The sequence below is a fragment of the Martes martes genome, assembly GCF_963455335.1.
Source record: "Martes martes genome assembly, chromosome: 13".
NCBI lineage: Eukaryota > Metazoa > Chordata > Mammalia > Carnivora > Mustelidae > Martes > Martes martes.
Genome location: NC_137901.1, coordinates 90,520,444 through 90,533,185, shown reverse-complemented (window position 1 = coordinate 90,533,185; position 12,742 = coordinate 90,520,444). Strand labels below are relative to the sequence as shown.

Sequence of the window (12,742 nt, the reverse complement as noted above, 5' to 3'; positions counted from 1 at the left end):
CCGAGGGCTGCCCGAGCACAGCACAGGCCTGGGCTCCACACGGCGCGTTCTGAAGGCAGGCATTGGGAAGCATTTTTGGCAGCTCACCCTCCCGAGGCTTGAGGTGGAGGCTTGTCCTTGCCTTTTCGACCCTCTGGACGTGCCTCCGTTCTGCATTGCCAGAGCCCACAGTGTGGCATCCCACTTGGGTGGCCGTCCTCTGCCACAGCCGCCAATCTCCTTCCACTTCCCTCTTGTGAGCGTGCTCAGGTGATCCTGGGGGCCCACCAGGATGATAACCCAGTAATGTGCCCATCTCAGCATCCTTAACTGAACCACATCTGCAAAGTCCCTTTTAGTGGAAAAGGTCACACTGACAGGTTCCGGAGACTCGGGACCGGACATCTTAGGGGCCACGAATTAGCCTAGCACACTCCCACACACCCGGAATTCTGGAAAGCAGAGACAAGAGCAGGAGGTCCCTCCACGGAACTTGGTTCTTCTCTCAGCTGCCGGCAGGAAGGAGCGGTCTTGTACGGGGCAGGAGTTGAGAACGTGGGCGGCACAGCCGCACCCCCAGTGCCCAGCCGTGGCTCTGCCCCTTCCTGGGGGAGTGCATGGTCTCGGGCTACCCATTGGACGGCAGGAGCTAACACGTGCCTGTGTCTCCCTGTCCAGGGCACAGAGCCTCGCACATGGACTTAACCGGAGAGGGGCTCCAGGAGGCAGAGTGAGGGAGTAGGGGCAGATTGGGGAGCACGGAAGGAAGAGACACCCGCAGGGCAGTGCCCCTGCTGGGCTCGTGGGGAGAAATCCCATGGGACTCCGTAAGGAACCGGGAAGAGTATAGGTCACAGCCACCCCCGCAGCTGAGACGGAAGTTCTCCAGAGAAATCCACATGGGAGCCAAGAGCACAGGATGCACAGTTGAGGGAGACTGAGCAGAGCAGAGCAGTTCCTGTGAAACTAGCCTCAGCATCCCCGCAGGAGGCTCTCGGGCTGGTGGCTGTGCACACAGTGCCCCTCCTCCAGGCGGACCAGAGCTCAGCAGGCCAAGGTGGGCGGGTAGCATGCAGCACCCAGTGGCTCGGGGCACGGCTCCCAACGCCTAGGGGCCATCTGCCCGGAGAACATGCAGCAGGAGAGCTCAGCTTCCTGGCTGTGGCACCAGGGGGGCAGGGCTGCACGCAGACCGGAAGAAGGGGTCCGAGGAGGAGCGGTCAGACCCCTACAGCATCTGCTGTTCCCACAGCGACGGCATATGGGAAGATCTCACCGCCTGCCCCCCCCCTCCTCTTCACAGGTGTCTGACAGATGTGACTACGTCTTCGTCAACGGGAAGGAGATGAAGGGCAAGGTGAACGTGGTGGTGAACTTCACCTACCAGCACCTGAGCAGCCCCCTGGAGATGACCGTGTGGGTGCCCCGGCTCCCGCTGCAGATCGAGGTCTCGGACACCGAGCTCAACCAGATCAAGGGCTGGAGGGTGCCCATCATCTCCAACAAAAGGTGGGCGTGCTAGTCGCGACTTCCTATCAGAGACCAGAGTCAAATATGCTTCTGCTAAAGACACATATTTGCAGGCAGCTAATTTCAGGCATGACTGGATCCGGGGCTGCAAATGGCACCCTCGGGACGGAGTCTGTCCCCCCCTCGTGGGCTGGCTCGCGTGTGCTGGCCTCGTCCTCTACCAGCTTTTCTCCTGCAGCTCCAGAGTTGCAGAAAGTGCCTCCTTTCCTTCCCATTGGTTCCAGCAGAGGTCCTCGAGTTACGCTGGCCTCCCTTGGACTGTGTGCCCGTCCCCAAGGCCGTCCGTGTAGCGAGGGCATAGAGCACACTGTCTGCTGAGGCTGTGGCACGATTCCCTGGCTGGAGTCAGAGCACCTGGAAGAGGTCAGCCCCACCGGAACCGATGGGTCGATACTGGAAGAAGGGGCCAGTTGATTCTGGGATGGCACAAATGACAGAGGTCCCCTAGAGAGACCTGGGAGCAGACTCTGCTGACCTGGGCGGCCTCTCTGTGCCCCCAGCCCAGAAGTTCAGAGATTGCTTGGTCTCGGGGAGATGAGGTCACAAGACTGTCCCCCATGTGTCTGGTCCTTTACCCTGAGGTATCTGCTGGAGGGACAGGTGTCCTTTATCCACATGGGCCACCAGGTAACAGGAGGGTAGCAGGAGGTCAGGTCCTTCGTTCAGAGACACTGATCTTGGAGAAACCCTGAGGACCAGCACGCCAGACACCTATAGAAAGTCAAAAGTGAGCGTACGTGGGATTAGAGTAGGGAGCACTCCTGGTGTCTGCGCTCAGCCGGGAGGACAGCTGACATTTCTCCGAGGGGTGCCTTTTATGTCCCTGCCCCTGGAGCTCCACCCCCATTAGTCTCTCTGCCCCTGGGGGAGGGGACAGCTTCGAGAATGCAGCCTGCGGGTCCCACGCATGGCGGGAAGATAGTTTCGGCAGCGACCCTCTATGGACCCTCTATAGAGACCCCTCTGCGGGGTCTCTATGGCTGAGCTGGTGGGACCCTCTCCTTAGGCGCGGGGTCTTGGGGTGGGGTTAGGAGTGGTTATTGAGGCTGCGAGCTGGGCGGCAGCCGGGAGGATGCACCAGAGGACTGGCTTCGTCTGATCGTGGCCCATCTCGGTGTCAGCTCAGATCCGGCCACAGACTGGGCTGTTGCTCAGATGGAGACCGCCAAGTGCCAGGAAGAACTGGCTGGACGGAAGGCGTCAGTCACAAAGGGAGCAGCTAACATCTGTCCCCGAGCCAAAGCATCTCGGTCCTTTCTGTGCTTACTGTCCCGTTACCTCGAGTTTGATACTGACCCCCACGCGTGCTGGTTGATGGGGCCATCGCGGTCGTCCACAGCCCTATCAGCTGAGCTGCACAATGTAATGACGGGTCCCCAGACTTAGGGGCTTAAAGAAGACGCGTATGATCTCACGGTGTCTCCGGGTCGGGAATGCCGGCATGGCTTCGCGAGGTCCCTCACCAACGGCCAGGGCGGGGGTGTCGGCGGGAGCTCGGGGTGTGAAGGGCCCCAGTTCCTTGTTGGCCGCTGCCCTGGCTTCTGGCCAGCTCCACGGGGCTTCTCCCGACGTGGCAGCTCGCTTGCTCAGGGCGAGCAGGGGAAGAACCAAGGAAAGACCACCAAGCGAGAAGAGTCACGGTCTTTCTTAGAGCCGCATCCCGGGAGTGACACCCTGTCACTTTGGCTACGATCTTCCGCGGCAGGAAGGTTACTAGGTGCAGCTCGTGCTCTGAGCCGGGGGATTCTGCCGACTGCATTCTGGGAGGTGGGGACCCCTGGGAGCTCTGCTGACCACACCAGCCCCTTCCGATTGTCAGGACCGGTGTCACCCCTGTGGTCAGGTTATTTGGGGTCTCACCCCGCCGGGCTGGGCTCCCCGCCCGCTCACCTTTGCAGCCCCTGCCGCTGGCCCCAGGCAGCACCCGCTAACCCGACCTGACCATTTGACAGGCCGGCCCGGGACAGCGAGGAGGAGGAGGACGACGACAGGAGGGGGGGTCGCGGCTGCACGCTCCAGTACCAGCACGCCATGGTGCGCGTCTTAACGCAGTTCGTGGCTGAGGCGGCGGACCGGGGCGGCCACCTGGCCCACCTGCTGGGCTCAGACTGGCAGGTGGACATCACGGAGCTGGTGGGCGACTTCATGCAGGTGGAGGAGCCCCGCATCGCCAAGCTGCAGGGGGGACAGGTCCTCGTTGGCCAGGAGCTTGGGATGACCACCATTCAGGTGAGCAACCCCCAGGGCAAGGGCCCTCTGTATCCCTCTGCCTCTTCTCTGCCCGGGTGAGAATTGTTCGTCGTTGCTTAGGACATCTCTTGCTAGAGCGAACCAGATTGTCTCCTGAATGCTGTCGGGGGTGTAAGGATATGACAAGAGTCTCGAAGTTCCTCCCTTGTTGCTTGCATTGACAAATGCTGTTTGGTTCCTCTGGATGTGTCATGTTTGAAACCCCAGTACGCTGTCCGTCTCCTTGCCATGCTGGGTGTTACTGTCGTGGGGAAAAGGCTCTGGGTTTGAGCTGGCCTCATGGGAGCCGTGGCATGGACATGGCCAGCGGCTTCTCGCTGAGCCCTCCGCCCCACTGACCATCGCCTGGTGTCACAGCGTTCCATCCCACCGTGATGCCACGCGGCCTCAAGTCCTACCCCAGGCCCAGTGAAAACAGGGGATCTCAGAAATGAGCCAAGGAGAGGAACAAAGTTATTATGCCCCTCGCGGTCTTGGGGGCACCTGCAGCTAGGGACAGATCGGGCAGGACCAGGATTTAACAGGAGGTTTTGGAACAAACACTCCCCCAAAACGCCATTCCAGGAGGTCCCGTGGGTTTAGTCGTCTACCTCCTGTCTGAGAACAAACAGCAGCAGCTCCCCCCGACCGGGCCACCGGCCTTGCCGTGGGGTTTCTGCCACAGCTGGGTGCAAGGAAGCCTCATCAGTGGGAGTATTGGGTTATGCAAGATTTAGAGCACATCCGCTCCAGCAAATTGGCTGGTATTTAAAAGAGACCATTGTACTCAAGGAGGAAAATAGACGGGTTTGAAGTGACCCAGGGGTCATGAGCTCCAGTGATCTCTAAGACCAGAGAAGGTGACAGTGAGCAAAGCAGGCTGGGCGTGAGCCGAAAGACAGAAGCCCACTTGGGCCCCAGGTGCTGGGGATACAATAGGGGCTGGTGAGGAGTGCGGCGAGGGAGGAGGGGCCGGAGGAAATGCAAATCTAGCACGGCCGGATGTTGCAAATTTCTCCAGAAAAGCGAGAAATCTTTTTGTGTGAAATTCTGTTTTTTTTTTTTTAAGGATGGCCATTAATTCCATTATAATGTTTTATTTATTTGGTGTTCCTGGGGGGCTCAGTCGGTTAGGCATCTCCCTTCAGCTCAGGTCATGATCCCAGGGTCCTGGGATCGAGCCCCGCATCAGGCTCCCTGCTCAGTGGGGAGCCTGCTTCCCCCTTTCCTTCTGCTGCTCCCCCTGCCCGTGCTCTCTCTGTGTTGAACACATGGATAAAATCTTGGGGAAATAAAGAAGTATTAAAAAAAATAAAGTTTTATTTACGTTAAACCAAACCTATCTGCCCCCAAGACAAGAGCTCAAAACCTCCACCATTAACTTTCAGCTGGAAGATCTAAACCAAAGAGCTGAATTCCTCCCACATGGGGACCGGAACGAGGAGCAGCATTAGCCCGGCCCATGCGGGGTGGCATAAACACCAGGGCCTTGACACAGGTCCGGGCTTCTAGTCGGGGGCGTGGGCCGGCTTCCCATGCGTCCGACGCAGACGCCGTCCTGGTGGGGCCACGGGTCCTGAGACCTTCTCTTCTTTCCCCCAAGCCCTCCCGAGCTGTGCATTCGCTTGTGCGCTTCCTTCCGGGGGCTCGTAACCCACGCTCCCTGCTGTCCCGATTGTCCCAACCCGACTTAGAGACCGAGGTGGTATTTGGATAGGATCACGGAGCCCGATACACGAATTTCAGGGGTCCTGGGAAAACCGCCATCCCGGCATAGCTCTTCATAAATACCAGCACCACCTCGCAGAGAGAAGCGTGTCGGGAACGTGGGGTAAAGGAAGCTGGAAGCCGTGTCCACGTGGAGGCTGAGGGTTCAACTCTTCAAACTTGAGTGAGGGGCGAGTGGGACAAAGGGTTTCACAGAAGCTGAATCAATCCTCCGCAGGGTCTAAATGCATAAGCTTGGTTTCCCCAGGGCGCCACAGGTGTCCGTGGGAGAAATGAGACTCTGGGGTGTCGGCACCGCCGGTGGGGGCCCCCAGCTCTGTGTGCTGGGGATGCAGGCTGATCCCCCGAACGCTCAGTGTTTCCCAGGGTGTGGCATGTGACCTGTCATGACGCGACTCCAGTGACATGCTGACCGACAGCCTCCGGTCAGCCGTGCACGTATGTAAGACAGAAACACATAAATACGTAACCAGCCCATCAGAATCATTTTCCCTTGCTGCTGTGAAGTTTCTTAGACCAATTATTTAAGGGAAAAAATTTTAAATGAAGTATGCACGTGCACAAATAATAGAAAAATGCTCATGCAGCTCCAGACTCATGAAGCGAGCCCTCAGGGAATGACAACGTTAATTCCTCCTCTGAAGAACTGCGGGGTGCCTGGTGGGTCGTGGGGTGTCACGTCCCCCCTCATCCACTGCCGGACACCATCTTGCTATCACTTTAAAATTACATCAGTGGGGCGCCTGGGTGGCTCAGTGGGTTAAAGCCTCTGCCTTCGGCTCAGGTCATGATCTCAGGGTCCTGGGATCGAGCCCCACATCAGGCTCCCTGCTCGGCAGGGAGCCTGCTTCCCTTCCTCTCTCTCTGCCTGCCTCTCTGCCTACTTGTGATCTCTGTCAAATAAATAAAATCTTAAAAAAAAAACCCAACTTTTAAAATTACATCAGATCTTCACAAGAGAGGTACGTCTTTTGGAAGACGACATCAGTGGGAAAGACCCGTTCCTGTTCCTCCGGCTCCTTCGTCTGTCTCTATGAGCATCATTTATGCCGCAGGAGGAAATTCTGGGGCCACAGAAAGCTTTTCCTTCCATGTCGGTTCTGCCTTTCAGATCCTGTCGCCTCTGTCAGATGCCATCTTGGCAGAAAAGACCATCACCGTGCTGGATGAGAAGGTGACCATCACGGACCTCGGGGTCCAGCTGGTGACAGGGCTGTCACTCTCCCTGCAGCTCAGCCCAGGGAGCAACAGAGCCATCTTTGCCACCGCGGCGGCACAGGAGCTTCTGCAAAGGCCCAGACAGGTAGGGAGGCAGGGCTGGGGTCACACGCCAGGTGGGTCATGCGCCAAGTAGGTCACGCACCAGGTGGGACACACACCAGGTAAGTCATGCACCAGGTGGGTCACGCATCAGATGAGGTCACCCAGCAGGTGGGTCTCGCACCAGGTGGGTCAGATATTGGGGTGGGGGGGCATCAGACATCTGGAAGAGTCCCAAGTGGGGCCAGGTCACATGTCAGGTGGGGTGATTCACTGAACAGGTCCCACATCACGTGAGGTCCCGCAGTGGGGTGAGGTCACCTGTTAGATCAGTTATCTGTCTGGTGGAGTCACTAACTGGGGGTCCCACAGAACAGTGGGGCCCATGTCAGGGACTTCCCAGCCTGGAAAGGGGTTTCGGAGACAGGCAGCTCTGTGGCTGATGCTTCCGAGCTCCCTTAGACAGAGCTGCAGGAAGGAAAAAGGTTTCCCAGCATCAAAGATCACGGGCCCCAGGAGACGAGGGGCTGGACGAGGACTCCACTCCCCCTTAGCCACAATACCAGGAGCGCTCAGGCAGTCGCCGGGGCTGTCTCGCACTCTTCCAGTGCCCCCACGCCCCGGCAGGGGGAGGACGAGCCTCTGGGGAGGTGCCCACAGCCTGCTCCGAGTCCCTGCAAGGAAAATGGGGCAGCGGGTCTGGGGCGATGGGGGATTGGAGGAGCCGCTCTCGCCAGGCTTGCGGCTTAGCTCAGGGTGGAAGCAAGGACCCCGTGGGGACGTCAGTCTGCATCTCCTTTCTCTGTACTTGACGCTGGCCTGCGCTGACCCTGTGCCCTGTGTGTTTGTGTGTCAACGTGATGGTTTCCCACATTGCTGGAAATGGGACGTTCACAAACACTGTGTGTGCTCCTCCCTCGTTAGAGGAGAGTTAAGCTTTATCGTTTAGAGGGAACGTGGAGGTGTTGGTGAACCTTGCTGAGCAAGGAGACAGTGGTCTGCAGCCACTGGTGCTCTCTGGGCCTCTTAAAGTGGGACTGTCCTCCCGCGGGGCTGCTGGAGGGCCTCCGTCCCAGGTCGGGGGTTTCCTGGCAGCTCCCCTTCGGGGCAGGAAGCCTTCCTGGCGGGTGTCCCCTTGGCACTCCCACCCCTGGCACCACCGAGGCTGTGACTATGCTCTGAGGAGAGCCGGACTTGTCCCAGGGCACATAGAGCCCTGCCATCTTCCCAGCCTGTCCCTGTCCCTCAGCACTCCTCGTCCTGTGTTAGCTAACTCCTCTGCCCCTTCGCTGTGGTCTTTGCGGGCAGGGGCTTCAATTATAAAACACTTGAACGTGGAGGATTCCAGTAACAGATACGAACCCTTGCCAGAGACAAACCTCCTTGTTCTCAGGGCCGGATGCCAGGCCGGATACAAGGCACAGATAACAAAGGAGAAATAAAGCCAGGGCTGCTTTCTGTCTTCACGGGATGGTAAAATCAGGGGATCGCCGGTCAGGACTCAAGGAGGCAGTGAGACGGAGTTAGAATAAGGCCAGGGAGCTGATCCACTTGCGACACGCAGAGCCGACCGTGCTCGCCTGTGGCCGGCTCCGTACTTGGTTCAGTTGGCCCCCGGTCCCCGCGTGCACTTGGCTCTGACATTTCAGTCTCAGGAAATCCAATGGCTTTTGAGTCTCCCGCTCCGGTTTCCTCGCAGATCGGACGAAGCCGGTGAGTCGGTGTCCCATCCCGGGGCTCGGGGGCTGTTTCTCGGCCTCATTCTGCAATTAGCAGCTGGTCCGAGCCAACGCCTGACCCTACCCCTAACTCTAGGCCTATCTCGTGTGGGGACTGAAGCCAGCAGTCACATTCCTACTTCCAGACGCCAAGCAGCACCGGGGAGAAGTGGCTTCGGTCATACTTAGAGGCACTTTGGTTGCCAGAAAGAGAAATGTACTCGAGCAAGTTTGAGACGTGCAGGCTCTGCTCCCAGGGACCAGGGGGTCGGCAGTCTCCCCACGCCCACACTGCCTGCCCTGCGCCTGCCTTCTGCTGTAGTCCTTTTTCGTGTGAACATTCGCTCGTCCCTCATCACTGCGGCAGCCCCGAGGTGGCTCCACCCCCCAGTCATCGTCCCGCAGCTCAGGCTTCAAGCCCACCTGTCAGATTTCACATTTGAGAGGGACAGAGAGAGACAGAGAGAGAGAGAGAGACTCACGCTGGCTCAGCACCGCAGAGATGAACGGCTCTGCAGGTTCCCTCGTGGCCCCTTGTCCCCAGTCCAGTCTGCCGTGGCGCCGTGCCTGGGTGTGCGGGGTCACGTGCCTCTCCAGGCTAGTTATCCTGGGGTTGGGGTGGGGCAGTTTCTCACGATCTTGGGGAGGAAGGGCCAGTTCGAGGTCAAGCACAATGACCTCTTCCCTGAAATTCAAGGCTCACGTTCAATCAGGGAGTATCTCCTTTACTACGGTCTGCCTGGTCCAGCTGGTGCCAAAGGGAGTGATCTAAGCCACAAAACCAGAAGGCGAGAGATTGAGACATGGGCCACCTTGGTCTCCCGGTCTCCCCTGTGTGGCTGAGGGGAGGAGGTCGGCAGATACAGTCCACATAGGGTGCGTGTCTCCCTGGCTGGTTTAGCTCCCTGTCTCTGAGTCAACACGGCATCAGAAAACTCTTACAAACCTGCTCCCGTAGACCCAGATGCAGCAGGACCAACACCACCAAACCTGCGGCACCTCTCGGTGTCCCGTCCAGATCAGAGGTTTTCATCTCCATTGTGAGGGATGAACGGAGACTCGGGATTAAAGCAGCTTAGAAATAATGTCATAAATATTTTCCCTTGAAATGTGTGTCGGTCGTAAATGATCCCACTAACCAGTCCTGCCCTTAGACATGTAATTTATGGTGGCACAGATGTGGATCTTGTGCCCCCTAAAAACCCCGTCTTTCTTTCAATCCCTCGGGGAAGAAAAGCAGATCTTCTTAGGGGCGTTTAGCCGGGCCCCCTTCATTCTCACGTCAAGGCCATGGTTGTGGTCTGGTTTCCCACCTCCAAAAAGCATTGGTTGTTTTCCATGACCCTCATTTATCTGATCTCGTTTCTGCCTGCTTAAAAGGTATTCCTTTGTTCTTGTGTTATTTCTGCCACTGAATGTCTGCCGTGCAAAGCCGTGGTCTTCTGTGAGCTCTGGGGCCCGGGCTCACTGACTTATTTTATTCAACAGGAAGCGGCCATCAGTTGCTGGGTCCAGTTCAGCGATGGTTCCGTCACCCCCTTAGACATCTACGACGGCAAAGACTTCTCCTTGATGACCACCTCCCTGGACGAGAAGGTGGTCTCCATCTACCAAGACCCCAAATTCAAGTGGCCCATCATCGCTGCTGAAACCGAAGGGCAGGGCGCCCTGGTGAAGGTCGAAATGGTCATCAGCGAATCGTGCCAGAAATCCAAACGTAAGAGCGTGCTGGCCGTGGGAACAGCCAACGTCAAAGTTAAGTTTGGCCAAAACGATGCGAACCCCAACACCAGTGACAGCAGACACGCTGGGGCAGGAGCTCACCTAGAAAATAACGTCAGTGACAGAAGACCCAAAAAACCCTTGCAAGAATGGGGGAGGAAGGGAGGACGGTACTACAGCAGTTCTTCCATGGGCCTCATGGAAGGAAGGGGGTCCACGACGGAGAGGTCAACCTTCCAGAGAAAGGGCAGTCAGGGAAGCCTTTTAGATGATGACGGCCACCTGCAGACCATCCCCATGGAACTCAGCGGCTTCCCGACCCAGGGCGACCTGCCCAGAAGCAACGGGGACACGGACGAGAGCGGCCTCACACAGGCCTCCAAAGGGCTGAGTGACTTGGAGATCGGCATGTACGCTCTGCTGGGGGTCTTCTGCCTGGCCATTCTGGTCTTCCTCATAAACTGCGTGGCCTTCGCACTGAAGTACAGGCACAAACAGGTTCCGTTCGAGGAGCAGGAAGGTCTGAGTCACTCGCACGACTGGGTCGGCCTGAGCCACCGCTCCGAACTGCTGGAGAACCACATCAACTTTGCGTCCTGCCAAGACGAGCAGATCACTGCCATCGACAGGGCCGTGGATTTCGAAGAGAGTAAGTATCTGCTCAGCACAGACTCCCAGAAGAGCAGCAACGGGCAGCTGCTCAAGTGCCCGGGCCCCGGCGTCGCAGACGGGAGGGATCAGAGAGGCGAGCCCCCGGCGTCCCCTACCTCAAAGAGGAAAAGAGTGAAATTTACCACCTTCACCACCATCCCCTCGGACGATGGCTGCGCCACCGTGAACTCCATAGCGGCCGGTGGTGAGGACATGAGCTGGGTCTGCCAGGATCTGGACCCCGGGGAGAGCAGACCGCCGCACGGCTACGTGGAAGGGTTACGTGAGCACGTGTAAGCCGGACACTCGCGGACGCGGGCTCTCACTCACCTCTCAGCCTTTAAATTTGGGGATGTGTGGCCAGGGCGCCCCCGGGAAAGGAGTGAAGTGACAGGACGAGATAAGATCGCCCCCGTCGGCAGAGCCCCGGCAAAGGTCGCCGGCTTGGCTGGGTGGCCCCGCGTCGGGATTGGGGCACACGTTCTGGTACCCAGCGTCTTGGCTAGCGCTGAGGCGGATCGAGCGTGGCAAGATTTGTAAAACTTGGAAGAAAAATGAGTTCTGCGTCACTGAGCTTCTGAGAGGTCCCAGGAAAGAGCGGCCCTCCCCCGCCCCTGTCCATCACTCTTTTCTCTCTTGAACCAAAGCCCTTTGGGTATGGTGAAACCCACGGGAGTCCAGAACTCACTCCTGCAGAGCCCAGGAGAAGCCTGAGACTCGGGTGGAGCGCGGGTGGATGGACGGAGGGCGGCGAGTTCCCCCAGCCGGGGTGCGCATCCCTCCGTGAGCAGGACCGCGTGCTGCCGACAGGGACAGAAGGGCCACATGTGGGCAAATGGGCCACAGATATCTTTGTCACGAGATGCCGAGAACAGAGGAGCAAACCCTGTGGGGCACTGGGGGCGTCCCTTCACTGGTAAACCAGGGATACAGGGCACAGAATGTCAACCCGTTCAAGGAACCAGGCTTTTCCGGGCAAGTTCACCGTCTTCAAATGTGCACTCCTCTGCCCCAGCAGCCGTTGAAGAGCCGTCGCTCACGTGCGGGCACGGGGGCCTGTCCAGCGTTTCCCCGTGGCTGCTGCGTCAGGTCCAGGTGACACTCTGCCGTGGCCCCACCAGGCAAACGTCACTCGTGTCCTTTCCTTGGAGAGGCAGGGGTTTGAGGATTCGCGGTTCTCATGGTGAATTCAACACCCGGGGACACTCATCGCCCTGGCCCTCGGGAAAGACGGGGGAGCCGTTTTGTGATGGCCCCGCGGATGGCCACACTGGGTCCCCCAAACACGGTGGCAGAAATAGATGCGGACGAAGATGGAGTGTGTGGCCTGGGGGAGCCGGGGTCCCGCTGTGCCACAGGGGGGCTGGGCAGGAAGCCTGTCCACACCCCCGTGCGGGCTTGGACTGATGGAGGGACGGAGGTGCCCATGCTTGCAGGGGAGAGGGAGGCCCTAGTCTGTCCTGCGAGCTTTCACGTTGTTGCTTAAAATCAGAATGACTCTGAATGTCTCCCCAACCCCTCTGGATGGATGGGAAGCCACTAAGGAGGCAGATGTGGGGAGAGGTGAGCGCATTCCTGCCCCAGCTCGAGCTCCTGCCAAGGCGAGGCAGGGCGGCGGGACAGGGGTGGGGTGGGGGCGAGGAGGGCTCTCCCCTCTGTCTCTCCGCTCTGCGATGCTCTTCTCCGGTTTCTCTCTTCCTCTGTGCGTCTCTCTCTGTGTCTCTCTCTGTGTCTCCCTGCCCCTCTCTCTCTCCTCCCTCTGTGTCTCTCCCTTCTCTTTGCTCTCCTCCTCCTCCCCCTCCTCCTCTCCCCCCGCCCCCTCCTTAATGCTTATAATTGAATTCTCCCTAGACCGTGGGTGCCCCTTCCTCCCGCTCACCCTTTCCACCTTCACACCCCCCAACCCCCAACTGAGGTGCTCCCCA

General features: G+C 58.5%; 1 protein-coding gene across 1 annotated transcript in view; it reads left to right on the top strand.

Moving 5' to 3' along the window:
* The window catches only part of TMEM132D (transmembrane protein 132D), a gene marked incomplete at both ends in the record, with an annotated part of 576,289 nt that extends 565,175 nt beyond the window's left edge, over window positions 1–11,114 (top strand). The window contains 4 exons of the mRNA XM_080821223.1: window positions 1,283–1,488; window positions 3,462–3,738; window positions 6,578–6,769; window positions 9,933–11,114. Of these exons, the coding sequence (XP_080677349.1) occupies window positions 1,283–1,488; window positions 3,462–3,738; window positions 6,578–6,769; window positions 9,933–11,114 (1,857 nt within the window). The remainder of the gene's footprint in view (window positions 1–1,282; window positions 1,489–3,461; window positions 3,739–6,577; window positions 6,770–9,932) is intronic.
* Between the last annotated feature and the right edge of the window lie 1,628 nt (window positions 11,115–12,742).